The following is a 27989-nucleotide window of genomic DNA, read 5'->3' on the forward strand; positions in this document are numbered from 1 at the left end:
GACATGACTTAGTGACTCAACAACAATAAAACATTCTATCCTTAAAATTTAATTTCCTTTAAAAAGGGATACTCTCTTTTATAAATTCTTGTAGATCTAGTCTAAGGCAATGTTGCATTTTTACTGTATCTGGGAAACTATAAGCATGCATCTGTTAAAACTGTATTTCTCATGATTTAAAACCACTTGCAATGATGAACGTTACTTAAGTATAATTTTTTCCTCTATTGCTTTCTACTTTTCTGTCTCAAATTTCCTCTAACTCTCATACATGTCAAGTTTAGTAAACAAAAAAGAATTTTCCACCTTAATCTAAATTTTTTATCACTTCACAACTACCTTCATAAATGTGGATTCGAGTTTGCTAAAATTTTACTTTTAGTTGAGATCAACAGAGTATCTATGCCCCAAATTTTGCCATATGCTATGGATAAAAAGACATATTCCCTGCCCTTGCAAAGCTTCAGAGCAATGGTCTTCAAGCATGGCAAACCATAGATTCCCACCAGCAGAAAAAAAAGTTTCTGCATGAACTTCACTCTTTTATATATATATGTGTGTGTACATATATATATGCATTTATATATAATACAATGTATTATTGTACAAATATATTATCTCAATTATATGAACACTTAAACATAGAAATTAGAAATGAAGAACAAATATAAATGGAGACGGTAATATTTTTGTTTCTCAAAAGACCTTTTTGCTCATTCCTAGGTTATATTCATTATACTTTGGAGCTCACTGGTCTTGAGAGGAGGATAACACAGTAAAAAGATAATTTGAAAAAAGCAGTTAATTATCTGATAGACAGTAAATGTAAGGAGCCAGAATATGGGGAAAGCTCTGAAAAAAAATTTTTCTGCTTGAGGAATCACTATATCTAAGACTTGCAGTATAAAGAGGAGTTAGCGAAGCAGTTAAAAAAGAGAGGAGGATGAACAGAAGAGTATTATAATCAGAACAAGCATCTATGTCAAGGCACAAAGTTATAGAACCAAGGGGATGAGTATAAGAGTTCAGGATGATGAAATGTAAAATCAAGGCTGGGCGTGATGCTGAAGTGAAGATGCTGAAGAAGAATGCAAAAGGCAGGTACTTGAGACAAGCGACTTGGATCTCATCAATGTGTGAAAATGTAGGAGGGTGAAGGAAGACATTTGTTTTAGATTGAGTCTCCAGGGAGCTGTATTGAGAGTGGATTTGAAGGGACACAAATGGAATCAGGAAAACTCATCCATTAGGCTATCACTGTATCCAGCTGAGAGATGAAAAGCAGCAGAACTAAAGCGGTGGTAGGGACAGCGCAGCTCTCAGGAGGGGATGAGAAGAGCACGAAGAAAGACTCAGTCAAATCCGATTGTAGTTTTCTGGAAATACTGATGAGTGAGAAGCTTCCTGATTTTCATGACTGGCTATTATTAAATGACATGGTAAATACAGTAGCAGGAAAAGGTTTGAGACGGAAAGGAGATAAGCAAATTTTAAAAAATTAAAATTTACATCTTAATGAGAGTTCCCTGGACTGCACCGAGATCAAACCAGTTGATCCCGAAGGAAATCAGTCCTGAATATTCATTGGAAGGACTGATGCTGAAGCTGAAACTCCCAATACTTTGGCCACCTGATGCGAAGAGCTGACTGATTTACCACTACAATACTGTAAAGTAATTAGCTTCCAACTAATAAAAATAAATGAAAGAAAAAAAAAAAAAAAGACCCTGATGCTGGGAAAGATACAAAGCAGGAGGGAAGGTGGCAACAGAGGATGAGATGGTGGGATGGCATCACTGATTCGATGGGCACGAGTTTGAGCAATCTCCGGGAGTTGGTGATGGACAGGGAAGCCTGGTGTGCCGCAGTCCCTGGAGTTGCAGAGTTGGACACAAATGAGTGACTGAACTGAAGATTTACATGATATCAACACATAAGCGGATAAAGAAGATGTGGTATATATACACAATGGAATACTACTTCAGTCACAAAAAAGAATGAAATTTTGTCACTTACAACAACATGGATGAACTTGGAGGGCATAATTCTAAGTGAAATAAATGACAGAAAGACTAATACTATATGATATCACTTATATTTAGAATCTAAAAAATAAAATAAACTAGTGAATATAACAAAAAAGAAGCAAACTCAAATACAGAGAACAAACAAGTGGTTACCTGTCGGGAGAGGGAAGGAGGGAAGGGAAATATAGGGGATGGGGATTAATAGATGTATTAATATTATGCATAAGATAAATAAACTACAAGGATATTTGTACAGGGAACATAGCTAACATTTTATACAAATTAAAATTGGAAAATACCATTAAGATTTGTGAATCATTACATTGTACACGAATCTTACATAATATTGCATAACTATATTTCAATAGAAAAAAGCTATGAGCATCTAGAAATGAAAAAAACAAACCAGTCGCCATTCTACCTTTGAAAAAATCTGTATTTCAAATACTATTTATAATATTTACATTATTATAAAATAATTTAAAATATTTTAATTTCTCTGTCATTGATTTACTTTAATGCTCTTTTTATATATTTATATTATCTCCACTTTTTCATGTCTATTTTTCTCATCTAACATATTATGAGTACTTTTCACTGGGAAGACCCAGAGGAATCGGGTGGAGAGGGAGGTGGGAGGGGGGATCGGGATGGGGAATACGTGTAAATCTATGGCTGATTCATATCAATGTATGACAAAACCCACTGAAATGTTGTGAAGTAATTAGCCTCCAACTAATAAAAAAATAAAAATTAAAAAAAAAACAAAAAAAAAATTTTTTTTGTAAAAGAAATTTCAGTATATGAATAATATTTTATCTTCTGGATGTACCACAATTTTTCAAACAATTCCATTACAGAACAGGTTTATTATTTTCAATGATTCAAATAGTTATATATAATGCTATGACATATTTGCCTTTATCTGGAAATTTATTGTTTGTTTAACATAAGAAAGCATAAGCATATGGACCTTTAACATATTTTGCTACTAACATATTTCTATCGACAGTATATGTCAGTGAAACAGATAGGTAATAAAAAACCTGTGTTAATTTGATAGACATAAAATTACAACACTTTATTTTCATATCTTTGAATATTGTTAAAGATGAAATTTTTTATATGTTTATCAGCTATTTATATTTCATTTTTATGCATGTTGTTCTTCCATTTTTTAGCCCTTTGTGAATTTCTTTAAATAATATGGCTAAATAATAAAGCTAACCCTTCACTGTCATCTATGAAATGTTTTAAGTAGTTGACTGTTTATTTTTTTATATAGTTTGATTTCCTACACCTCCATATTCTTTTTTAAATTACCTAATTTTAGGTAATAATAAGATATATTTTCAGAAAATTTGGAGACTACTGAAAAACACCAAAAAAGCAAGAAATTAAATCTACATCCAGCCACTCAGACATAACCAACTTTCTATATGTGTTTGTATGTGCATACACCCATACACATATGCACTTATTTAGTCATCCTTTCTTCCATGCATATACATCATTTAAAAGCATAAATGACATCACACTGCAAAAACTACTTTATAGCCTTCTTTTGACTTATTGGTATACTGCATATAATTCTCTAATAATAAAATATGCTGTGGAAACATCTTTATTTTAACCATCTCAGGATATTACTTTGAATGGATATTAAATAATTTAATTACTTCATTATTATCAGACTTGCAGATGTTTCTTATTTTCATTATTTTAAACATTATCTTAATAAACATTTGTGTATACATAGTTTTGTGTTCATAATTGATTATTTCATTAAGGTTTTTAAATATCTGGAATTTCTAAGAAGATGCAAAGAGTACAATGATCTGACACATAATGACAAATTACCTTCTAGAAAAGTTGAACTAATTTACTTGTCCATCCCTATAGTGTGACACTGTCCAATTCTCCACATCTTCACCAATAATAATCCCCATTTATATTTACAATGTGTTAGACTTTATATCTACTTAATTGATAGAATATCTGAACATTAGAAAATTTAAACAGTTTGCTTAAATCCTCAGAAATAAGAATGAACTCAAAGTTTAGGCTGACCTTTAAACTGATGCTCTCTGTCCATATGCTATACTATCTCAAAAAGTTTTATATACTTATATGACCATTGTTACACATCAAATGTTTCTAGTTACTTAAATTATTTTAATATTTCTTTTTTTAAACTTAGAGGTGACTAGAACAATTTCTGTAAAAAGTTCTCAGAAAGCCGCCCAGCTGTGTCCAACTCTTTGTAACCCTATGGACTGTAACCCAACAGGCTCCTCTGTCCATGCGATTTTCCAGGCAAAATATTGGAGTGGGTTGTCATTTCCTTCTTCCGGGAATCTTCCAGACCCAGGGATTGAACCTGTGTCTCCTGCATTGGCAGGCAGATTCTTTACCACTGAAAACCTGGGAAGCCCCAGAAGGCCTTAGAAGTTATCTTAATGAGGTTTATATTTTCTTAGTGGTACCTAACAACTCTATATTTTAATAATATTGACTATTTCATCCTATATATTGGGTGAATATGTTTTCAAGTGTTTTTTAATTTAAATTTAATTTGAAGACTTTAAAAAATGCATATCAATGAACTTCCAATCAAAATTTCTGCAGGATTTTTTGTATTGACAAACTGATATTAAAATGCACAGTGCAAAGAAATTTTGAAAAAGAAGAGCACACACTATCTGATCTCAAGACTTGCCACAGAGTACAGGAATCAAGATTGTGATAATGGGAAAAATTACAAATGCATACATCAGTGGGACAGAAAAGAGAGGCCAGGAATGGACCCACACAAATGTGACTGATTTTTGATGAAGGTGCAGAAGCAACTTAATGGAGAAGAGAGAGTCTGTTTAAAAAATAAAGCATTTGGATGTCTGTATGCAAAATATTGAACCTCAATCTCTTACCCCATATAAAAATTTACTCAAAATTGATCATATATCCCAATGTAAAACATGACATTATAAAACATTTTGAAGAAAAACAGGTGAAAATCTTTGTGACCTTGGGACAGGCAAAGAGCTCTTAGATACAACACCAAAATTGTAATTCAGAAGAGAAAAAAATTAATACATATGACTTCATCAAAGTTAAAAACTCTTATTCTTTGAAAACAAAGTCAAGAAAACAAAAACAAAAGGGGAAAATATATGCAAATTTCACATCTCCCAAAGTCTTTTTATACAGAACATTTATAAAGAACTCTCAAAACTAAACAACAGAAAACAACTCAATAAAAAATAGGCAAAAAAATACAAAGAATTCTTAAAACTCAACAGTAAGAAAAAGATTAAAAAATGAGTCAGAGACCTGAACAGACCCCTCACCAAAGATACACAGATGGCAAATAAGCATATGAACAGATGTTCCACATCATATGTCATCAGGGAAATGTAAATTTTAAAAATGAGATACCACTATCTATCTATTCAGTTCAGTTCAGTCGCTCAGTCGTGTCTGACTCTTTGTGACCCCATGAATCACAGCACACCAGGCCTCCCTGTCCATCACCAACTCCCGGAGTTTACTCAAACTCATGCCCATCAAGTCTGTGATGCCATCCAGCCATCTCATCCTCTGTCGTCCCCTTCTCCTCCTGCCCTCAATCCCTCCCAGCATCAGGGTCTTTTCCAATAAGTCAACTCTTTGCATGAGGTGACCAAAGTACTGGAGTTTCAGCTTCAGCATCAGTCCTTCCAATGAACACCCAGGACTGATCTCCTCTAGGATGGACTGGTTGGATCTCCTTGCAGTCCAAGGGACTCTCAATGGCCCAAAATCCAAAACACTGACAACACCAAATGCTGAATAAGATGTGGAGCAATAGGAATTCTTTATTGCTGCTAGGAATGCAGAAAGGTATAGACACCTTGAAAGACAGTTTGGTGGATTCTCACAAAACTAAACATACTCTGACCATATGACTTAACAAATACACTTTTTGGTATTTATCCAAAAGGTTTGAAAACTTAAGTCCATGCAAAAATCTGCTATTGAATGTTCCTAGACATTTTATTCATAATTACCAAAATTTAGAAGCAACCAAGATGTCTAACAGTAGGTGAATGGGTAAAGTGTGATACATCCAGACAATGAAATATTTTTTAGTGCTAAAAATAAATATGGCTTTTTAAGCCACAAAAAGGCATGGAGGAAACTTAAGGGTATATTACTAAGTAAAAGAAGTCAATCTGAGAAGGTTATGGACTATACGATTCCAACTATTTAACATTCTGGTAAAGGTAAAAACTATGGAGACAGTAAAAAGATTAGTGGTTGCCAGGGATTGAGGGTGGGGAGGAAAGGGAAATAGATATAGAGTACAAAGGATTTGGGGGTATAGTGAAAATACTTTGTATATTACAATGATGGATACATGTCATTATACATTTATCCAAACTTATACAATGTACTGCACCAAGAATGAAACTTAATGTGAACTATGGACTTTGAGTGATTTTGATATGTTAATGCAGATTTATAAGTTACATCAAAGGTACCACTCTGTTGAGGGATGTTGGTAATGGGGGAAGCTATGCATGTGGTAGAGGTGGGAAATATGTGGAAAATCTCTGTACTTTCCTCCCAGGTTTACTATGAACCTAAAACTGTTCTAAATAATTCTTTTTAAAAAATTGGACAAAATATTTGAATAAACACTGCACAAAAGTATATATAGATGGTGAACAAACCCAAGTAAAAATGATCAATATTATTATTTATTTAGGGCATACAAATTAATAAAAATCACAATGACAATTAGAATGGCTAAAATAAAAATAAATAAAAATTGATAATACAAAATGTTGGTGTGTGAAGCAGTATGAATACTCTTACATTGCTGATAGAAATGCAAGATGATACCAACCATTTAAAGCTTGCCAGGTAGCACTACGTAGGAGCCATAAGAGATGCGGGTTTGATCTCTGGGTCAGGAAGATCCCCTGGAGGAGGACATGGCAACCCACTCCAGCATTCTTACCTGGAGAATCCCATGGACAGAGAAGCCTGGCGGGCTACTGTCCGCTGGGTTGCAAAGAGTTGGATGTGACTGAAGCTACTTAACATGCACTCATCAACCATTTTGGAATACATTTTTGCAGTGTCTTAGAAAGTTATAAACATACTCAACACGTGACACACAATTCCACCTAAGCCTTTACTCATGATAAATGAAAATTTAGGTTCTCACAAAAAATTCTAAATGAATGCTTATAGTAGCTTTATTCGAAACAACAAAATCTCAACAACCCAAATGTCCTTTAATGGATAAACAAACTATGATACATTCATACAATGGAATGTTACTTAGCAATAATAAGGAACAAACTATAGAAATATACAACAGCATAAACCTATCTCAAATGCATTATAATTAAGGGAAAGAGGTTGGTTACAAAAGGCTACATCCTGTATGTTTCCATTGGTATGACATTCTGGAAAAGGCAAAACTATAGTGAACTAAAACAGATCAGTTGCCAGAGATTGGGGTGGGGAGGAGCCAACAACGTGCAGCTCAAGGGAATTTTAGGGGTGATGACACCATTCTGTATCCTGATTGTAGGGAAGATTACATGACTCTATGCAATTGTCAGATCTTCTGTAACTATACACCAAGAAGAGTGAATTTTACTGTTTGTAAATATGAAAATGAATAAATTATTTTTCATTTTTCTTTGCTTTCCTGCATTGGTTAAGTGCTTCCCTAAACCAAAGACACATAAATATTTGTGAGTTATCGAGCTTACTGAATGTTCAATAATAATTTTAAAATATTTAAAGTAATTAAAGTACTTTAAATCTTTATCTACAGTTTAATATGGTATGATGGAGGCTGCTGCTGCTTAGTCGCTTCAGTCCTATTCGGCTCTGTGTGACTCTACGGACTGCAGCCCACCAGGCTCCTCTGTCCATGGAACTCTCTAGGCAAGAGTTCTGGAGTGGGTTGCCATGCCTTCGTCCAGGGGATCTACCCAACCCAGGGATCAAACCCAGGTCCCCCGCATTGCAGTCAGATTCTTTACTGCTGAGCCGCCAGGGAAGCCCATATGATGTATTATTTTTCCCCAAGTAAAGAATTGTTCTAGTGCCTTCTACTAAGTAAGCCACTGTCCCTCCTGCTTCTCCCCATTCAAAACGCCTTCAGACACTAACTGTATACCTGGGGTTGCTAATAAACTTCCATTGGAAGACCTCCCCCATTGACAGATGATTATTTCTTTGTTGCATTTTATGATCACATGTATATAGTGTCTGTTTTTGAACTTTGTATTTCCATTGGTCTGATGATTTGTCTTTGTGTCTGTCCTTACCAGGCATTGATATCCTATAGACATGTGTGTGTGTGATATGCAATTCTGTAGTTAAATCAAAGAACAGGGTTGGAGTCACTGCCACCTATATCATTAATAAACTCTCAAGTGTGGCTTTGCTTGATCATGGATAGCCAGGCGGGTGGAGGAGCAGGAAGCTGAGGGTGGGTCTCTAGGGAGCACTATCCTTTGAGCAGGAGTAAAATATCAAGACCTGCTGCAGGCACGTTGTTTGGTTTCTACAATATTTATTGTTTTCAGTGAGTTGATTTCACTCATTTATATTACTTCCGACTGCCTATTGGTATTTGAGTTATGGTTCTGGCTTTGGGAAAGAATACAGAAAGAAGAGCCCATGAAAGGGGAGTTTGTGAAAAGGTTTCCAAGGGATAAGGTAGACCAAGAGGGAGGGGTGTCACAACAGCCCAGGAAATGAAGGAAGAAAAATGAAGTTAAAAGTGTCAAATACCCCTGAGAGAGCCAGTCAAGATAAGGGCAGCGGGTCATCTGAGCCTTTAGAGAGAGCGTGCTCTGTTAAATGGGGTTAGATATCAGATCGCACTGTGCTGAGCAGGGACTGAATCTTGGACGCTGGAGATAATGAATGTAGACCGCTACTATCGAGAGCCTGAATGAGCTGGGGAGCAGAGAAATTGGATGGTAGCGGCGGCGAAATCAAGTGAAGGGAGAGGTCAGTTTGCTTTTGTTTGTTGACTTACTTTTTTGGATAGAAGTTTGAAGAGCATGTATAGGTTGAAGAAAAAGGGTCAGCAAAGAAGAAAGTATTGAAGGTAAAGGGTATAAAGGAAATTAATGGCAAAAGCGTTAGCATCAGTGATAGGGAATAAAATCAAATCCAGGCTTTGCCTTGAATAGCAGGAAGGACTCCTGATCCCTTAAGATTGGAAGAAAGAAATAATGGTGATAGATGCTGCTGTTTGGTGCTGGAGGGACTCACAAGGATACACAAGGAGTTTCTGTACAATGACCTCAATTTTCTTATCAAAATAGGAGGTTCACTGAGAGTGAAGGGCAGGGATTGTATGGCTTAAGTTGGGCAATAAACTTTGAAATGGTGGCTGACCACATCAGAGTGACAGGATTAGTGAATGCTACTGAGGGACTAACTCAGATTAGAAAACCATCTATCTGCAGAGTGGTATAATTCATTCCTGTAGCACTCATGGGCCTGAATTTAAGAAAAGAGATTTCTCATATAAATTCAGGTTTGTGTGTACAGTGTAAAAGGACAGGCTATAGAAATGTGGACAGTAAGCTCCTGGTGTCCAAGCCAAAGTCCAAGTAAGGCTTGGGAAAATGGAAAAAGCCACAGATTCAAGAAAAACAAGACTGAGAGAGAAAGGATTTATTCATTTGTAGCCTAAGACTTATGTGCTCCTGCTGTTGCTAGGTTACTTCAGTCATGTCCGACTCTGTGTAACCCCATAGACGGCAGCCCACAGGCTCCTCTGTCCCTGGGATTCTCTAGGCAAGAATACTGGAGTGGTTTGCCATTTCCTTCTGTGACTCCCAATAAAAAACTTATGTTTTAACCTTATTTTTTCCTTTCCCCTAATTTTCTAACTTATTTCATATTCACTCATTATTCTGTCAGACACATTTTAGATACAAGGACAGGTGAAAGCAAATGAAGGGAAACTAAAAACATATACAGATGGTTAAGTGAGTTTCACTTTAACAATGGTGCCTGGAATTTAAAGTGTCTCAGTTGAGCTTTAATTGAGAACAAGATGCTGTTGGTGGCTAGAAGGATTTTTGTTGATATGGGGTAGATGTTTATTGAGGTTGTGGAGGTTAGGATGTGATCAGTGATTCTCATGTTGGGATAATTTTTCCCAAGGGGTTACTGGGCAACGTCTGGAGACATTTTTTGTTTTCATGGCTTGGGGGTGGAGTCCTACCTGTGGCTAGTGCTGGAGATCTGCACCTTAAGACATCACCTTTTTAGAAGCATTTTGTGAGAAGCATAGTGCTGTGCAATTCCGTCTCCAGCGGAGTTTAGACTCCCACTCTACTGCAAATCTCTTTACTTACCCAGCTATTTGCATATGGATTCCTTAGGGGTTTATAGCATTCAAACCTACATTACAAGCATTGAAAATCTACATGCCTTTCTAGGTCTTTGGGGAAATGATTTAATTCTCTGGTTAGCTTAATAAAGAAGTTGCCTGTACAGGAATAAGAAAAACTAAGTAGGCAATTCTCACCTTTGTTCTTTTCATGTGTTTGCATAACTATTTTCTACAACATTAAATTTGCAGTTGTGGCAAAAAAAAAAGACTTTTCTTTCTTAGAATCTCATATTACTTACTTGTATTATACTTGAAGAGCTTTACTAAAAGGTCATTTGAATGTGGGTTGTAATGGAGCACCACTCCCATTGGTATAAACACTCAGTATCATTGACTAATAAAAGCCATAATGTGAACTTATGAATAATCCCGAAAGAATTCCCACTGTGCTTTAGGATTCATTATTTGCCCTTTTAAATCTAGCCTGTCTTTTTAATTATGTGTTGCTTGCATTAATAATAAAATTAATTTCCCAGAAACACATCCATCAGCTGCAAAATTCTTGAGAACAAGAACCATATCTTATTCATTTTGAAACAACCAAAACTTCACTCAGCCCATTGTCTTGCATATGGTTAAGTCTTAAATAAGTTTTGAATGATGTGTTCTTGGATGAGTGAGGAAAAGAAGATTCTGAAGGCAAGCATGATCAAGGCAATCAAAATAAAAGATCATTACAGAGAACAGAGTAGTTGTTACCAGAAAGGAAGGGGCTGGGAGGCAGTGAACAGGTAGGGGATGGGTAAGAAGGGTCAGCTGTATGATTACAGATAGAAATTAAATTTCTTATAGCGAGCATGCTATGCTGTATACAGAAGCAGAAATATAATGTACACATCCAACTTACATAATGTTATAAATCAATGTTACCTCAATAAACACATAAAACAAATAAAAATAAATAAGAATCATCAATATATTTCATTTAAAATTATTAATATTTGACACTGGGTCCCCACAATACAAAGTAGTCAGAAATTATCCACTTTCTCAAGTTATCCCATCAGAATGAACCATTTTTAACCTACATTGTAGCTCAAATTTCCAACTGAATATTTTATGTTCATTTATTACTATAATAAACTGTTTATTATTGAATTGTGGTGTCGAACTTGGCGTTGGAGAAGACTACTGAGAGTCCCTTGGACTGCAAGGAGATCCAACCAGTCCATCCTAAAGGAAATCAGTCCTGAATATTCATTGGAAGGACTGATGCTGAAGCTGAAACTCCAATACTTTGGCCAGCTGATGAGAAGAACTGACTCATTTGAAAAGACCCTGATGCTGGGAAAGATTGAAGGCAGGAGATGAAAGGGATGACAGAGGATGAGATGGTTGGATGGCATCACCGAGTCAGTGGGCATGAGTTTCAGTCAACTCTGGAAGTTGGTGATGGACAGGGAGGCCTGGCATGCTGCAGACCATGGGGTCACAAAGAGTGGGATAGGACTGAGTGACTGAACTGAACTGAACTGAAGCTATTTAATAAGAGCAGGCTTATTTTGCTTTGCTTTTCTAGATTTATGACTCTAAACAACTTGTAAATTCCTCACATATCCTTTTGCTCATTCATACCAACTGTCATTTTATTGAGGTCACACTTTCTGACAAGAGTAAAATTTTTTACTGTACTTGGGAAAGTCAGGGGATGAGGTTCTAAGAATTTTAGAAAGATTGCTCTTTAGTGGTCCTTCTAAAGAATGTGTGTGTATGCTGTAACAAAAGATACAAAAGAAATTTAAAGACTTGCTAAATAGGTATACATTCCTTAACAAATTCAAAATAAAAATGTATAGGAATGCATAATGTTTATTTTTATGCTAACAGTGTTACCCATTAAAAAAGTGAAGAAAACTTTAATAGAAAATGGATTCTATACTAAAAAAAAAAAATTCTTGTAATTATCCCCAATTGAATAAAAATATACATTTCTAGTATAAATGAATTTCCTGAAATCTTAAAGAGAACATTTAAATATATGTATTTTATATAAGAGCATTTTTCCTTATTATCCAATTACACATTAGCAGTAACAGCATAGGGAATAGTGTTACAGTTACATCCCAGATCTGCATAACTATGAAAAGGATAATGTATACTAACCTTGAGATCTCATGAATGTCAGTATCTTCCTGAAGACGCTATGCCTCTGAAAACATCTTTTCAGTCTGTTGATCTCTCCTTATTTTTTCCTTAAAAAAGAAAATATGCTTCAATATGTCATATAAGGTTATATTTTCAAGAAGTAAAGTTTACAACAAGGTGTAAATATAATGAGACAGAGCAAAATCAATAGGATTCTTGGAATATAAAAATAAGGCATTAAATTTAGAACTGAATGATTATACTGTATATAAATTAGTGAAGAAAAAATATCCATCTTAAAAGAATGTAGTAAATTTCTAATCATTCATAAGCTTTCATTTATTTGTTAACCTGTTATTCAATCAACAACTGTTACTAGGGACAAAAAATTAAAGGCACTGTATCTCATCAATCAACATCACACTAAATTTAAAAAACTTTCTAGTCTCCAGAGAGTCATATCTTCAAGAAACAAAAATAAACAAGAAAACCAACCAAAATATTATAGCTAGATAGTTGATGAAAATCACAATAAATATTTATTAGGATTAGTGAAATAATTTAAAGAGATGACAAAATCCTGGCAATAATTAAATGCTTTTATTTTTCCAGACTAAAATGTATCATATATAATCACTTTTTCTAAATAACTAACAAATTTCCATTCTAATAAGATAAATCAGTAAGTCCATATACAAATGTAAAATTTTTCCATAAACACGACATAGAGAAACTTGTGAACTGTGGTTCATTTATTGTGTTTGCACAACAGCCAGAAGTGAACTACCACTGATCATAGCCAATAACAATAGCTAATGTAAAAGGACTATGAATGGATTACTGAATGAAGAAATAGACTGAGCAAACAACTTATGCTGATGTCATTCAAACAAGCTTAAAACAGCAAAAATCTTTAAGAAAAAAGTTGTCTTAGGAAAATTATGTCTTTAGGAGCCTCTTTCTCTGTTTAAACTTTATGTGTATCTTCATGGATATACACTTTAAATAGCTTTAGAACATACTAGAATACCTGCAGCACTCACAACAGTAGCATACTGTTATCAAATTGCGGTTAGAATTACAGAGTTAATAGAGATAATGGAGTTCAGTTTGCTTCTGAGAAGGCCCAGATTCAGCAAAAGAATGAGAAATTTTGGAAAGATAGATTCAAAATTCAATTTTAAGTATAATTTAAAATGTCTTAAAACCCTGTTAAGAATATTATGCATAACATGATGACATACTGAAGACCACTAAAGCAATAATTTACATCACCTTTGCACTTATTTTGAGGAATATTTCAGAAAATAACTGACTCCTCTGTTATGTACATATCCTAGATTGCATGTCAAGCAACTAAGAACCAACAAGTAAGCATGTTAACAGATCTCTACCTGTTTGTAATGTGTCCATTGAATACAGACTTTAAAAACTTATCTGAAATTAAAATCAAATACTAAAAATAAATTAGATGCTGAAATGAATCTTTCTATAAATGTCATTTATAATCTTAACTCTAATTTTCTTGTTAATGAAAATGAATCTCATATTATTTAAATGTCATTTTTACATATTGAGGTATCATTAAGATTTTATCCTAAAAATAAAATAAAATTTTGCTTCTATAAAAAAGTGGGGAAACTTAAATATAAACACATCAAGAGGCAAAAAAGTGAAGAAACTGCTATCTAGTTCAGTTTTCCCTATTGTACACACAGGAAAACTGGCTACCATGTATTTGTGACGTGTAGCTAACTCTCGGGAAGAGACTGTATGTTTTTTGACTACCAGTTGGAAAAATTGAAATTTAAAGCATAATTGCATTTTACAACCAAAAATAAAAGACTTTCTTTAGTCATTTAAGGTAGTCTATAGAGTAAAGCAAAAATATTTATGCAGAGTACATCATGAGAAATGCTGGGCTGAATGAAGCACAAGCTGAAATCAAGATTGCCAGGAGAAATATCAATAACCTCAGATATGCAGATGACACCATCCTTATGGTAGAAAGTGAAGAAGAACTAAAGAGCCTCTTGATGAAAGTGAAAGAGGAGAGTGAAACGGTTGGCTTAAAGCTCAACATTCAGAAAACTAAGGTCATGGCATCTGGTACCATCACTTCATGGCAAATAGATAGGAAAACAGTGGAAACAGTGACAAACTTTATTTTTTTGGACTCCACAATCACTGCAGATGGCGACTGCAGCCATGAAATTAAAAGACGCTTACTCCTTGGAAGGAAAGTTATGACCAACCTAGACAGCATATTAAAAAGCAGAGACATAACTCTTCCAACAAAGTTCCATCTAGTCAAACTATGGTTTTTCCAGTGGTCATTTATGGATATGAGAGTTGGACTATAAAGAAAGCTGAGGGCTGAAGAATTGATGCTTTTGAACTGTGGCGTTGGAGAAGACTCTTGAGAGTACCTTGGATTGCAAAGAAATCCAACCAGTCCATCCTAATGGAGATCAATCTTGAGTGTTCATTGGAAGGACTAATGTTGAAGCTGAAACTTCAATACTTTGGCCACCTGACACGAAGAATTGACTCATTTGAAAAGACCCCAATGTTGGGAAAGATTGAAGGTGGCAGAAGAAGTGGACAACAGAGGATGAGATGATTGGATGGCATCACTGACTCAGCGGACATGAGTTTGACACCGGGACATGAGTGGACACCGGGAATTGGTGATGGATAGGGAGGTCTGGCATGCTGCTGTCCATGGGGGTTGCAAAGAGTTGGACATGACTGAGCGACTGAACTGAACTGAACTGAAAATTGCATACCTGTAATTAACCTATAATTCAGACTGAGGCCAAGGGACCCACAGTGATGGGGAAAAATAAATGGACTCAAACTCTGATCTGTTTGAAGGTCAAGGATGTAAAAATAAATTTGATGGGCAGGATTGATCCTAACTCAGGTCAGTCAAGTTCTTGAGAGGGAGTCATCACAAAAGTTAAATAATTTTAGAAGAACAAGTCGTATTCAGTGCCATGTTCCAAGACCTGGAGATATGAGAATCAACACCAGTTCTGGGCACAGTGTGCAGTGGTTGATGCTGGAAACAATTCCAGTTCAGCACCGTGGCTCTCTGGGTGTGACTAGGAGACACTGGCTGCATGAGACTGTGTGAAAAAGCATGTGTCCACAAGTGAGAAAGAAGGTCGAGAGGGGAGGAGCTAGGATCCATCAGTCAACAGCACCCACTTGAGACTCAGGCAATACATAGAGGAATACCACCTAGATGATATAACCCAGGAAGATGCAGAGGCTGCTGGTCTTCCTTTGCAAGCCCTGTGGGCACATCGGTGATGGTCTACACAAGATCTGTGGGAAGTGCCACTTTCCTGAAATCCTATGTCTATGATGTGATCATGACTTAAGTAGAATTCCCCCCCAAGCCCCCCAGCGTAGCCTGTTATACTTTTCTTGAATGAGATTGCAATCCCATGGGTGGCCTTAACAATGACAAGTGACATCTGGGACTGATTTGTGGATACATATAACTATCTCAGGAACTATGAAAAATAATCAAGGAGCGTGACATTGATAGAATGGAACATGTATGCTAATGTAAATGTAATATCATTTGTCCTCACATATCTTTTGTTGTGCTCATCTAAAGAACTTCAGTTTCTGCTTATGAGTTCCATGAAAAACAAAACTGACAGAAACCTACATTATTATTTTAAAACGTGCACCCAATACTTACAGTTCACATCTGGTCTTTCCTCATACCTAGGGTTCAATTGAGAAATTCCCTGAGAACCGTTTTTCACTTACAGAAAGTCTTGCAATATTGCAGGTGGAAGGTGAACGCCACCTCTTCTAGTTCTAGGCCCTGTGGTTTCTTGGTTGCCCATACACATTACTGTAAATCAGCCTAAGATCCCAGAAGCCATTAGGAGTGGCAAGCAAGGGTCAAAGAACTCGCCCATGTTCATCAACATTTTCTCTAAATGGTATCTTTAGCAGGTCAGTGATGCACCAAGCTCTTGCTGGCATGTTTTAATCAACAGCCATGCTAGACTTCACTGAGGTCAATGAGGGTCACATCTCAGTGGTAGCCTTGACTGAGCTATAAGATCAGTTCGTGTTGTATTTAGTGGGTGATTCAGTGGTTAGATAAGATGAAATACAACTTGCTTACAACATTCTTTTAATTTGCTCCCATCCTTAAAATTTTTATTTTTCTTGCAATTGTGGGGATTTCAGACTAAGCTTGTTCCTCCAAGAATCGTGGACTTTGAGATTCTCAAGTTGATCACTTCTACATGTCTGGGAGTCTGGCTTATATCAATTTCAATATGTCAAAAGGAAATATTCTATGAACACAAGTGAAGAAATATGAATTGTCTATTCAGTGCTTCTAAGATGATAATACAACTTGTAAGTTTGGTGCAACAGTTTAGTTACATTTGCAACTGCATCTCAAAACACAGTATTGTGTATTTAATATGCCTGCAATCAGCAAAAGCATCTTTCACTCTGAAGGACAACTTCCAGACAGAAGTAAAAGGCCTAGGACAAAGGAATCTAGCAGGAAACACCAATCTGTCATATACAGTTTGGCCCTATTTTTTTTAAAGACAATAAAATACCACTGAAATCACATTGATTCTATTTAGATTTATTTTTTAAGTAACAATACCACTTCAATTTTGTACCTACATACACCTGATAAAGTGCAATTATCAAAATACATGTAGCCCTTAATCCATTTTTCCTAACATGTGCTGAACTATAGTGAATGGTATCATATGACCAAAAACTTTCTAAGATTATAATAGCACTTAGTCATTCTATTTCAATAAAAGTGGACAGGAGTTACTGAAACAAATTAAATCAGTCCTAGTTAGGATATTTATATATCAGGTTCACCATGGGATTCTTCCACTCAATCAGCTGTGCTCTCAAGTGTGCAAAACAAATGTCTGAAATAGTTCAGAGAGATCTATATTTAAAGACATGGGGAAAGACATAACTATAATTACTAGGAATTTGCAAGAGCTAAAAGAAAATTTGGGTGAAAATTTAGGTAAAAATTGAAAACACCAAAGAGGTAGATAAATTCCAAGAAAATTGTAAATTAGCAAGACTGACCCAAGAACAGGTGCAAACTTGACTTGACAGATTATCATAAAAGAGATTGAAAATATTTTTCATATTCCACCATTGCAAGAGCAGATAGCATCAACAGGGTACAGGGAAGCCTTAAGGAATCTTTATAGCAAAAGTCTCCAATGAATCATATACTTCATCAACAAGAAAGTTTCTTGACCTCTACATATTTTTTTCTCATCCCGCTCACATTCACATTTCCCCACTTACTGAATTTAGGGTCCATTATTCATCATTGTGGTCTCTCCCTCATATATACACTCACCATGATGGCCTTTTTCCTCTCTTCTTCAAATAAATGTGACAAAAACAGCTAGTTAAACTCATCTCTCTTCCTACTATGAACATGCCTCTCATAGCTGAAGAGATGATAATGACTAGAGGAAATATAGGCTCTTGCAAGTGGGTCCCCAGTAGCAGTGTCTGACAATCTTGTTACATTTCCCTTCTTAATGCATGCTTCAACTCTATACCACAAAAAGCAACTTTACTTCTTTTCAACTGCCCATCATTTCTTCCCATCTTTTCCAACTTAGTTTATGATACTGCTTCTAAGAAAACTGAAAAAAACCCTATTCAAATTCCTCTTCTTACCACAATATTGTGTGTACCCCTAACACTTGTACATATGGAGTCAACCTTCAATCCTGTTATGATGGAGAAACTGTTCTTTCTCCCACCTAAGGTGATTTCCCTCTCTTAAGCTTTGAATTCCATTTCCTCTCACCAATGCTAGGTCTTTGCCACTTTAATAATCCCCTTTCCCTTCTGCATCATCGTTCCCCCCTCTTTTTACTGGATTATTCCCATTTGTCTGCAAATATGCTGTAATGTCTCCAAACTTAAAAATAAAGTCCCTTTCCATCAGTTCCCCATCTCACTATCACCTATTTCTCTACTCCATTTGTAGCAACTTGCCAAAGGAAGGTATTTTCTGTTTCTCAGATGCAATTCTACATTGAAATCCCCCAAATTAGCCTTCATTTTCACAGTTCCACTGAAATAACATTTATAAAGTTTATCAGTGAGCTTAAATATTACCAAATCCAATGGTAAATTTTCAGTCCTTTTTTTCCTGAATATCTCAAGAGAGCTTGACGCAGATTTCCTGTCTTGAACTCTCTTTACCTGGTTTGTAGGATACCACACATAAGGTAGGATTTTCTCCTGCCCATTTGCTGCCCTTTCTCAACTTCTCTGTCTGATGTCTTCCCTTATCCCTAACCTCTAAAGCCTCCTGTGAACTGAAGTCTGAGACTTTTCTGTGTGACTCACAGCAAAGCAGACCTGGTCCTCTGTCTTTAAATGCTACCCTTTATCTGTGAATCCCAAATGTAGACATGTAGCCTGAACCTCTTCTCTGAGCTTTAGATTCTTATACTCACTGTCTACTCTACAGGTTCACTTACATGGCTAGTAGGCTTTTCAAATTTAACATATTAAAAATAGTAATAATAACAAAAGAAAGATAGAAGGAAGGAAGGGAGTGAGGAAGGAAGGTAACATACTCCGGGCTTCCTCCCCTTCCTCCAATCTTTCCCATTTCACTAAGTTGCATCATCATTTACCCAATGACTGGTATTTAAAAAATCTCTTTGAGAAATGGCCAATTCTAGGATTGGGGCAGGTAAATATCAGATGAACCTGAAGGATTTTACAGTGATGAAAAGTAAGAAAGGGAAGGAAAAAAAGAGGCACAGTCATGTCAGAAGGACATAAGAACTGACCCAAAAGAACTCTCAATGGTAAAAGTTGGAATAATTTAAGCAAGAAAAATTAATGACAGTATTAGATTATAACCCAAAGAATAAAATGAATATCTATGAGTCAATACTGATGTAAATAAATGACTGAATCAATGAATAGGGGAGAAGGAACAAATCTTCCTTACATTAAACAAATTCTGTGATATGATATTTATGACCTTACATAAAAATGCATATGTAGCTGCATAATAAAAAATTATTCAACAAAACCAATTTTGAAGCACAGAACAGTTTTTGGATGTTGGGTCCACATTTTTTTTTCAGCAGAAACCAACTTTTAAATATAAAATTAATTGAGGAGCTCTTAAATTTACAGAGAAAATAGAGAAAGGCTGCTAGAATTGATCAGATTCCCAGGAACTGCTTAAATTCTTACAGATGGTCCTAGGAACACAGTTAAATTACAGACTATGTTAGTCAGTGTACTTTCATGCTCAGTTGCAGAAAATAGAAATCAAATCTAAAAAAAGAAAAAGCAGCATCCACTGACAGGAATGAAAGAGGAAGATCTTTACAGCATTTGTTCCCTCCACTTTCAGTTAATGAAGCAGTCTACAGTATCTACCTTAATTATTTAGATTCTTTCTCATGGAAACCACGCAGGGTTACTATTCTGCAGGGTAGGAATGTCAAAATAAAGTCTTGAAGGCTTGCTCGCACTGCCCTGATAACCTCCATTCTCTCAAAAGAAATGAGAAAAAAAACACAAATTTGTTACATAAGAATGTGTCCTTATCTTCTCTGCCACTATAAAATGTAAGAAGCCTCACCAATATTTCCCTGTGGAAAGTGCCCAGAACCTAGTTAGTATTTAATGTTTTTACATACTTTCTCCACATTTCAGAAGCAGTGCATGTAGTGGCAGACAGATATGGGGGATATATAATTATGTAATTAATCTGTCCCCAAATCTGTCTGCTTGTAACATGAAGAAGCACATCCTGCTAATGTCAGGTATAATGTGCGGATGAAGAAAAGAGGGATGCAATCTAGATATTATATGAGAAAATTTTGTTACAGAGCTCTCTGTTGATACACTTCATGATAGCTGACTTAATAATAAAGTGATTTTACCATAAAGTGAACAATAAATGAAACTTGAGTGGAGATTTTTACTAATAAGAGTAGACAAATGAAGATTCAATGCAGTTCAAGAAAAGTATTAGGGACATGACATTGTTAGAAAAAGTGCTTAGGTTCTGGAGTACCAAAAAACAGAGGTTGTCATCATTTCTATGTTTTTATCTTTCTTACTTCTGTGACTTTGGGCACATCAATTTACTTAACATCAGTTTCTTCATCTATTAAATGGGCATGTGAACTTCAATTTTGCATTTTGTAGGGAAATCAGTGGTCTAAGTGGTGCTAGTATTAAAGAACCTACCTGCCAGGTGCAGGAAATATAAGAGATGTGGATTCGATGCCAAGATCAGCAAGATTCCCTGGAGGAGGGCATGGCAACCCACTCCAATATTCTTGCCTGGAGAATCCCATGGATAGAGGAGCCTGGCGGGCTACATTCCACAGAGTTGCAAAGAGTCAGACATGACTGAAGCGACTTAGCACGCATGCACACACTCAGGGAAGTCAGTAGACAAGCAATCAGGCAATGCAGTTTTCAGAGAAAGGGCAGAGAATGAATACAAACGGGTACATAGTTGACACACTATGAAGACATGAGCTATTTCACCATCTAAACTATTGGAGCCAGGGGTGGAAGAGACAGCTTCTTGTCTTCAAGAATATAGTGCTAGGAAGATGTGTATGTCTACATGTAAGCAGATATCTTTCATAGATCTTAAGGGAAACCCATAACCCCATATGCAGTGGGAGAAAGTAAGGCCCTCCCATAGTGAGAACAGAGGCAAGTCATGAGGGTGGGAGGATGCACTGAGATTATTATTTGAGCCCTAGAACCATTTTTGCCTGATACGATCTCACCCATGTCTCTCTGTTACATGAACTAAGATATCTCTTTTTTGTTTAAGCCATATTGCATAGAGCTTTTTTCACAAGCAATAAAAAGTTCTGACTAACATAACCATGACTATTAACTGAATATTTTAAAGAAGTACTAGGACAAATGCCAAGTATTACCAGTAAGAAATGCAATTTAAAAACAGATATAGTTACTTATTACCAGTAAGAGAAATTAAGTGAAAGTGATTGTGTTGATAGGTCCTCAGTGACCATCATATATTAAATAGAGAATTTAAATACCAAAAATAAAAAAAGAAGGAAAGAAATCTAAAAAGAAAATTTCGTCCAGCTTTTTAAGATAGAAGAACTAGTTGATTTCTTTGATTTGTGCCTGGTAAGCAGACTACAAAAAATGCAGATCAATACCAGATGGAGGCTATCAAAACAAAAAATGGCCACAAAGAAACAAAAATGTATTTAAAATTAATTTGCAGCTACAATATGTGAGTTTCTAAACTGAGCAGTTTTATTTCCTTTTATCGTACCCCAATGTTGAAGATTTTTTAATAAAGTGGATGATTTATCCTTTAACCCATTTGCAGAACAGATAAAGGAGACTCAACAAACCATTATATCTATTTATTTGTATTAAAAACTAATATTTCTAGCTTTTCCTTCTTTCACATTAAGCAATATCTATACTTTATCTTTTTACTACTCCCCTGATTTAACTGATTTAATCACTTTGTCCTCGTGAAAGTGAAAGTCACTCAGTCACGTCTATGGAATTCTCCAGGCCAGAATACTGGAGTGGGTAGACTTTCCCTTCTCCAGGGGATCTTCCTAACCCAGGGATTGAAGCTAGGTCTCCCACATTGCAGGCAGATTCTTTACCAGCTGAGCCACCAGGGAAGCCCAAAGTGGAAAATAGCATAGGGCTTTTTTGCACCATTTTTATATTATTACCATCTGTGTGTATAAATTTCAAATATATTTTTGAAATATTTTGTTTACTTATTTTTCTAGCCTTTGACCAACATCTCCCTGTTTCCTCCATCTTCCAGCTCTGGTAACCATAACACTATTCTGTTTCTATGAGCTTTCTGTTTTTTAAATATCACATATAAGTGAGATCATACAGTATTTGTCTTTCTCTACCTGACTTATTTCACTTAGCATTAATGCCCCAAATTCCATCCATGTTGTCACAAATGGCAAGATTTTCTCCTTCTTATGGCTAAATAATATTCCATTGTACACACACACACACACACACACACACATATACATACACCATAACTTCTTTATTCATTCATCCATTAATGGACACAAGTTGACTATTGCAAATAATGCTGCAGTGAACATAAAGGGTATCTATTTCTTTTTAAGATATGACTTTATTTCCTTTGGGCATTTACCCAGAAGTGGCAATATGGCTTTAATTTTTTGAGGAACCTCATATTGTTTTCCATAGGTTCCTGGAAACCTATTACAATTTACATTCCTACCAGTAGTGTAAAAGGGTTTCTTTTCTCCACATTCTCCCCAACATTTTCTATCTTTTGTCTTTTTGATATCAGCTGTTTTAACAAGTGTAAGGTGATTTCTCACTGTTATTTTCATTTGTGTTTCCTTGATGATTCCTGAAGTTGCGCATCTTTTCATGAACTTGTTGGTCATTATACATCTAGAAAAATTCTATTCCATCCTTTGCCCAATTTTTTAACGGATCATTTGTTATTCAGTTTCATGAGTTTCTTATATATTTTGGATACTAACTCCTTATCAGATATACTATTTGCAAATACCTTCTCCACTCCATAGATTGCTTTTCATTTTGTTGATCATTTTCTTTGCTGTGCAGAGCGTTTTAGTTTGGTATAGCATTACTTGTTGATTTTTGTTTATGATGCCTGTGCTTTTAGTGTCATATTCAAAAAATTCATTGCCAAGATGAACATCAGAGAGATTTTCCCATATGTTTTCCTTTAGGAGTTTTGCAGTTTCACCTTACATTTAAGCCTTTGACCCATTTCAAGTTAATTTTTGTGAATGCTATATGACAGGGGTCCAGTTTCATTACTGTTATGCGAATATACAGTTTTTTTCAGTATAATTTATTTAAGAGACTATCCTTTCTTAATTGAGTGTTTTTGACTCCCTTGTAAAATATTAGTTGGCCAAACATACCTGAATTTATTTTAGGGGTGTTTAATCTGTTCCTTTGTTCCGTGTTTTTATCCTAGTATCATAGTGCTTTAACTAGTATGGTTTTGTAATTTAGTTTGAAATCAGGAAAAGTGATGCTTTCAGGTTTGTTTTCTTTCAATGGAACATTTTTAAGTGGATTTTTAAAGTAACCTTGAACGTTTTTAAGGACCTCTTGTGTTCATGCATGTTAAGTTGCTTCAGTCATTTCTGACTGTTTGCAACTGCATATGGACTGTAGCTCACCAGGCTCTTCTGTCCACTGGGTTCTCTAGGCAAGAATAATGAAGTGGGTTGCCATGTCCTCCGCACTTACAGCTGGATTCTTTACCACTAGCCCCACCCAGGAAGCACATTTTATTTAAAGTAGACTCAAAGGCAGGCTTCCCTGATAGCTCAGTCGGTAAAGAATCCACCTGCAATGCAGGAGACTCTGGTTTGATTCCTGAGTTGAGAAGATCTGCTGGAGAAGGGATAGGCTACCCACTCCAATATTCTTGGGCTTCCCTTGTGGTTCAGCTGGTAAAGAATCCGTCCGTAATGTGGGAGACCTGGGTTTGATCCCTGGGTTGGGAAGATCCACTGGAGAAGGGAAAGGCTACCTACTCCAGTATTCTGACCTAGAAAATTTCATGGACTGTATAGTCCTTGGGGTCGCAAAGAGTTGGAGACCAGTAAGTGACTTTCACTTTCATATTCAAAGGCAACAATGATTTTAATATTAAGAAAAATATTTTTCAGCTAATCATAATAGAAGTTTGAATAAAAATAGGATTATTTTAAAAAATCTCTAATAGATATAAAAATATTTTAAAAACTTAGGGACTCAGCAAGAAAAATGCACTGCAAGAAGAAATGCACAAAACTCTTCTGTCGGTAGAATGACAGTTAAATATGGACAGATATCTGGTATTCCTGGAATGGAATTGTAAAGATGTCAATTTGCCTTGGGCTCAAATTAACCTATAAATGTAATGTAACTCCAATGGCATAGCATATAATGTAACTCCAATGCCATGGTTTGTTTGGTAGTTTGACAACATTCTTATGAAATTCAAATAATTATGTGAGAATAACTAATATGCAGATTATATCATGAGAAATGCTGGACTGGATGAAGCACAAGTTGGAATCAAGATTTCTGGAAGAAATATCAATAACCTCAGATATGCAGATGATACCACACTTATGACAGAAAGAGAAGAAGAACTAAAGAGCCTCTTGATGAAAGTGAAAGAGGAGAGTGAAAAAGTTGGCTTAAAACTCAACATTCAGAAAACTAACATCATGGCATCTGGTTCCATCACTTCATGGAAAATAGATGAAGAACAGTGGCTGACTATTTTTCTGGGCTCCAAAATCACTGCAGATGGTGTCTGCAGCCATGAAGTTAACAGATGCTTGCTCCTTGGAAGAAAAGTTATGACCAAGCTAGACAGCATATTAAAAAACAAAGACACTACTTTGCCAACAAAGGTCCATCTAGTCAAAGCTATGGTTTTTCCAATAGTCATGTATAGATGTGAGAGTTGGACTATAAAGAAAGAAAGCACCGAAGAATTGATGCTTTTGAACTGTGGTGTTGGAGAAGACTCTTGAGAATCCCTTGGACTGCAAGAGATCCAACCAGTCCATGCTGAAGGAAATCAGTCCTGAATACTCTGGAAGGACTGATGCTGAAGCTGAAACTCCAATACTTTGGCCACCCGATGTGGGAGAAGAAGGGGATGACAGAGGATGAGATGGTTGGATGGCATCATGGACTCAATGGACATGAGTCTAAGTAAACTCTGGGAGTTGTTGACAGACAGGGAGGCCTGGCGTGCTGCAGTCCATTGAGTTGCAGAGAATCGGACATGACCGAGTGACTGAACTGAACTAATAGAGTTCTTAAAAAGTGTAATAATATACCGTGTTTCTGTTTATAGTAGTAGGTTATGGAAAATTGGGAACTCTTATGTGAGATAAAACTTACTACAGAGTCAGTATTGTTGGCTTAGACATAGCCATCTAGATGATGAAATGGAAAATTACAGACACTGATCCTAATGTATATAAGAATTTGGTTCAAGAGGAGGACAGAACTTCAAATAGCAAATATTATATTACTCAATATATGATTTTAGAAAAACTGAAAAAATTGTCTATTTTACACAGTATGCCAATACAATTTTCAATTGATCCAGTGATCTAAATTTTTAATAGAAATTTATGAAAGTTTTAGAGGAGATTATTTGTATGCAATTAATATTGGGAGCTGAGATCTACCTAAACATTTCTTAAAAGCCAAATCCATGAGTATATTTGACCATATAACATAGTTCTGTGGCAAACATAAACAGAGTTGAAAGACCAGTTTCAAAATAGGAAGGATCTTATCACATAAATGTTAATGTAATAATACTTAATATAAAATAATGAAAGAGAAAATTATGATAAAAAAAGAACTAAAGTAGACCACTTATACACACAAAAAAAGGGTAAATAAATACGTAAATAATTTGCTTTCTACTATTCAGAGAAATTCAAGTGAAAGCATTAAGGAAATATCAGTCTTTACCTACCAAATTGGCCAGGTATATATATGCACAGAGAGAGAGAGAGAAAAAAATGCCTAGTTAGTTTGGTAACTTACCAGGGGGATTACTTTAGTTATTAGAAGTGAGCACATGAATTGGTAAAGCTTTCTGGAGGGCAATTAAAATGATACCTTTGAACTATGATTTCTATCTTAGGGAAAAAATTATAAGCATGTTATAGCAGCAGTAATTGTATTAGTGAAAAATTCTAGAAAGCTATTGTAATGAATGGAGACAATAAGTCTTAAACTAAAATATATTAATATAAATTGAGAAATATATAGATATTGTGAAATATTGAGAAATATATAGATAATTTAAATTACCCAAGCCACTATTCAGAGAAAACTTAAGATTTTCTGTTTCTATAGAAAAATACAATGGACATGAACTTGGGCAAACTTCGGGAGATGGTGACGGACAGAAAGGCCTGGTGTGCTGCAGTCCTGGAAGTTGCAAAGTGTCAGACATGACTGGGTGACTGAATAACAGCAACAATAGAAAATATGTGTTCCTCTTTCTGTTTCTAGATCTTATTGCTTTCCTAACTCATGTGTAATATTTTACAAGTGGGATGAATCTGCAAAATAATTTTGCAATGAATGTGAATTATTTATTAATTTGAATATACTTTTGTGTCAATGGATACATTTGTTCAATTCTTTTTAGTGGCCACATGGTAATCTATTGTATGGGTATTCCATATATTATTTAAGCAATTGTGTAGTATATAGTTTGTTTATAATTTTTCACTGTAAGGAAAATATTGCAAAAATTAAAGCTAAATTCTTTAATATTTATTTTTAAGTAATAAACTTTAAATATATGTATTAAAAATAGTTCAGTGCTCTCATCTTAAAATATTGAATTCTGATATTGATATTAATAAATTTAAAACTGTGTAGGAAGTTTGGAAAGTGATTTCATTTATACTGACAATATTATATGCATAGTTGGAAACTTTATGAACATCTGATATAAAAACATTTTTCATATGGGTCTGTACCCGTTGAAGAAGACCCTAAATTGTATCCAGCAATCTTAATTATTGGGTTAGCCTAAAAGGTCATTTGGTTTTTCCTGTAATATCTTATGGAAAAACCTGAATGAACTTTTTGGCCAACTTAATAATTTCTATACAGTTAGTCTGTTTCAATTCACTCATTTCACATTTAAGATGACAGAAATCATTTGATCAGTTAAGACATGTACGTTTTAGAAAAAGTCATGAACATACCAATCAAAAATAAATTTATTTAGGACCGTGTATTAAAAGAATCAAAATAATTGGGGAATTGCTTGGTGACCTGGTGGTTAGAACTGGGTGCGTACACTGCTGTGGCCCAGGTTCGACCCTTAGCTGGGGAGTTAAGATCTCATAAACCACTGAGTGTGGTCAAAAAAAGGAACCTCTGGAAAATAAATCCTATAATGAAACTCAAAATAATAATAATGATAATAATTTATTTAAAACATCTAGCACAGTGCTTGGCAAATGACAATGCTTAATAAAGCTTGCTATTATGATTATTAACATTAAGTAATGTGGGGGACATATGTGGTTGTGAGAGCTGGACTGTAATGAAAGTAGAATGACAAAGACTTGATGCCCTTGAAATGCAGTGCTAGAGAAGACTCCTGAAAGTCCGTTGGACAGCAAGGAGATCAAAGCAGTCAATCTTTAGGGAGATAAACCCTGAATATTCACTGGAAGGACTGATACTGAAGCTGAAGCTCCAGTATTCTGGTCTTCTGATGTGAACAAAGGCCTCACAGGAAAAGTCCCTGATGCTGGGAAAGATCGGGGGCAGAAGGAGTAGAGGGCATCAGAAGATGAGATGGCTGGAAG

At 35.5% G+C, this 27989-nt stretch overlaps 1 protein-coding gene across 1 annotated transcript in view; it reads right to left on the reverse strand.

Moving 5' to 3' along the window:
- The window catches only part of CSRNP3 (cysteine and serine rich nuclear protein 3), a 195778-nt gene that overhangs the window by 146598 nt on the left and 21191 nt on the right, over nt 1-27989 (reverse strand). The window contains exon 3 of the mRNA XM_061135230.1: nt 12559-12647. Within this exon, the coding sequence (XP_060991213.1) occupies nt 12559-12571 (13 nt within the window). The 5' untranslated portion in view covers nt 12572-12647. The remainder of the gene's footprint in view (nt 1-12558; nt 12648-27989) is intronic.

This window comes from Dama dama, chromosome 33 (assembly GCF_033118175.1).
Source record: "Dama dama isolate Ldn47 chromosome 33, ASM3311817v1, whole genome shotgun sequence".
Lineage (NCBI taxonomy): Eukaryota > Metazoa > Chordata > Mammalia > Artiodactyla > Cervidae > Dama > Dama dama.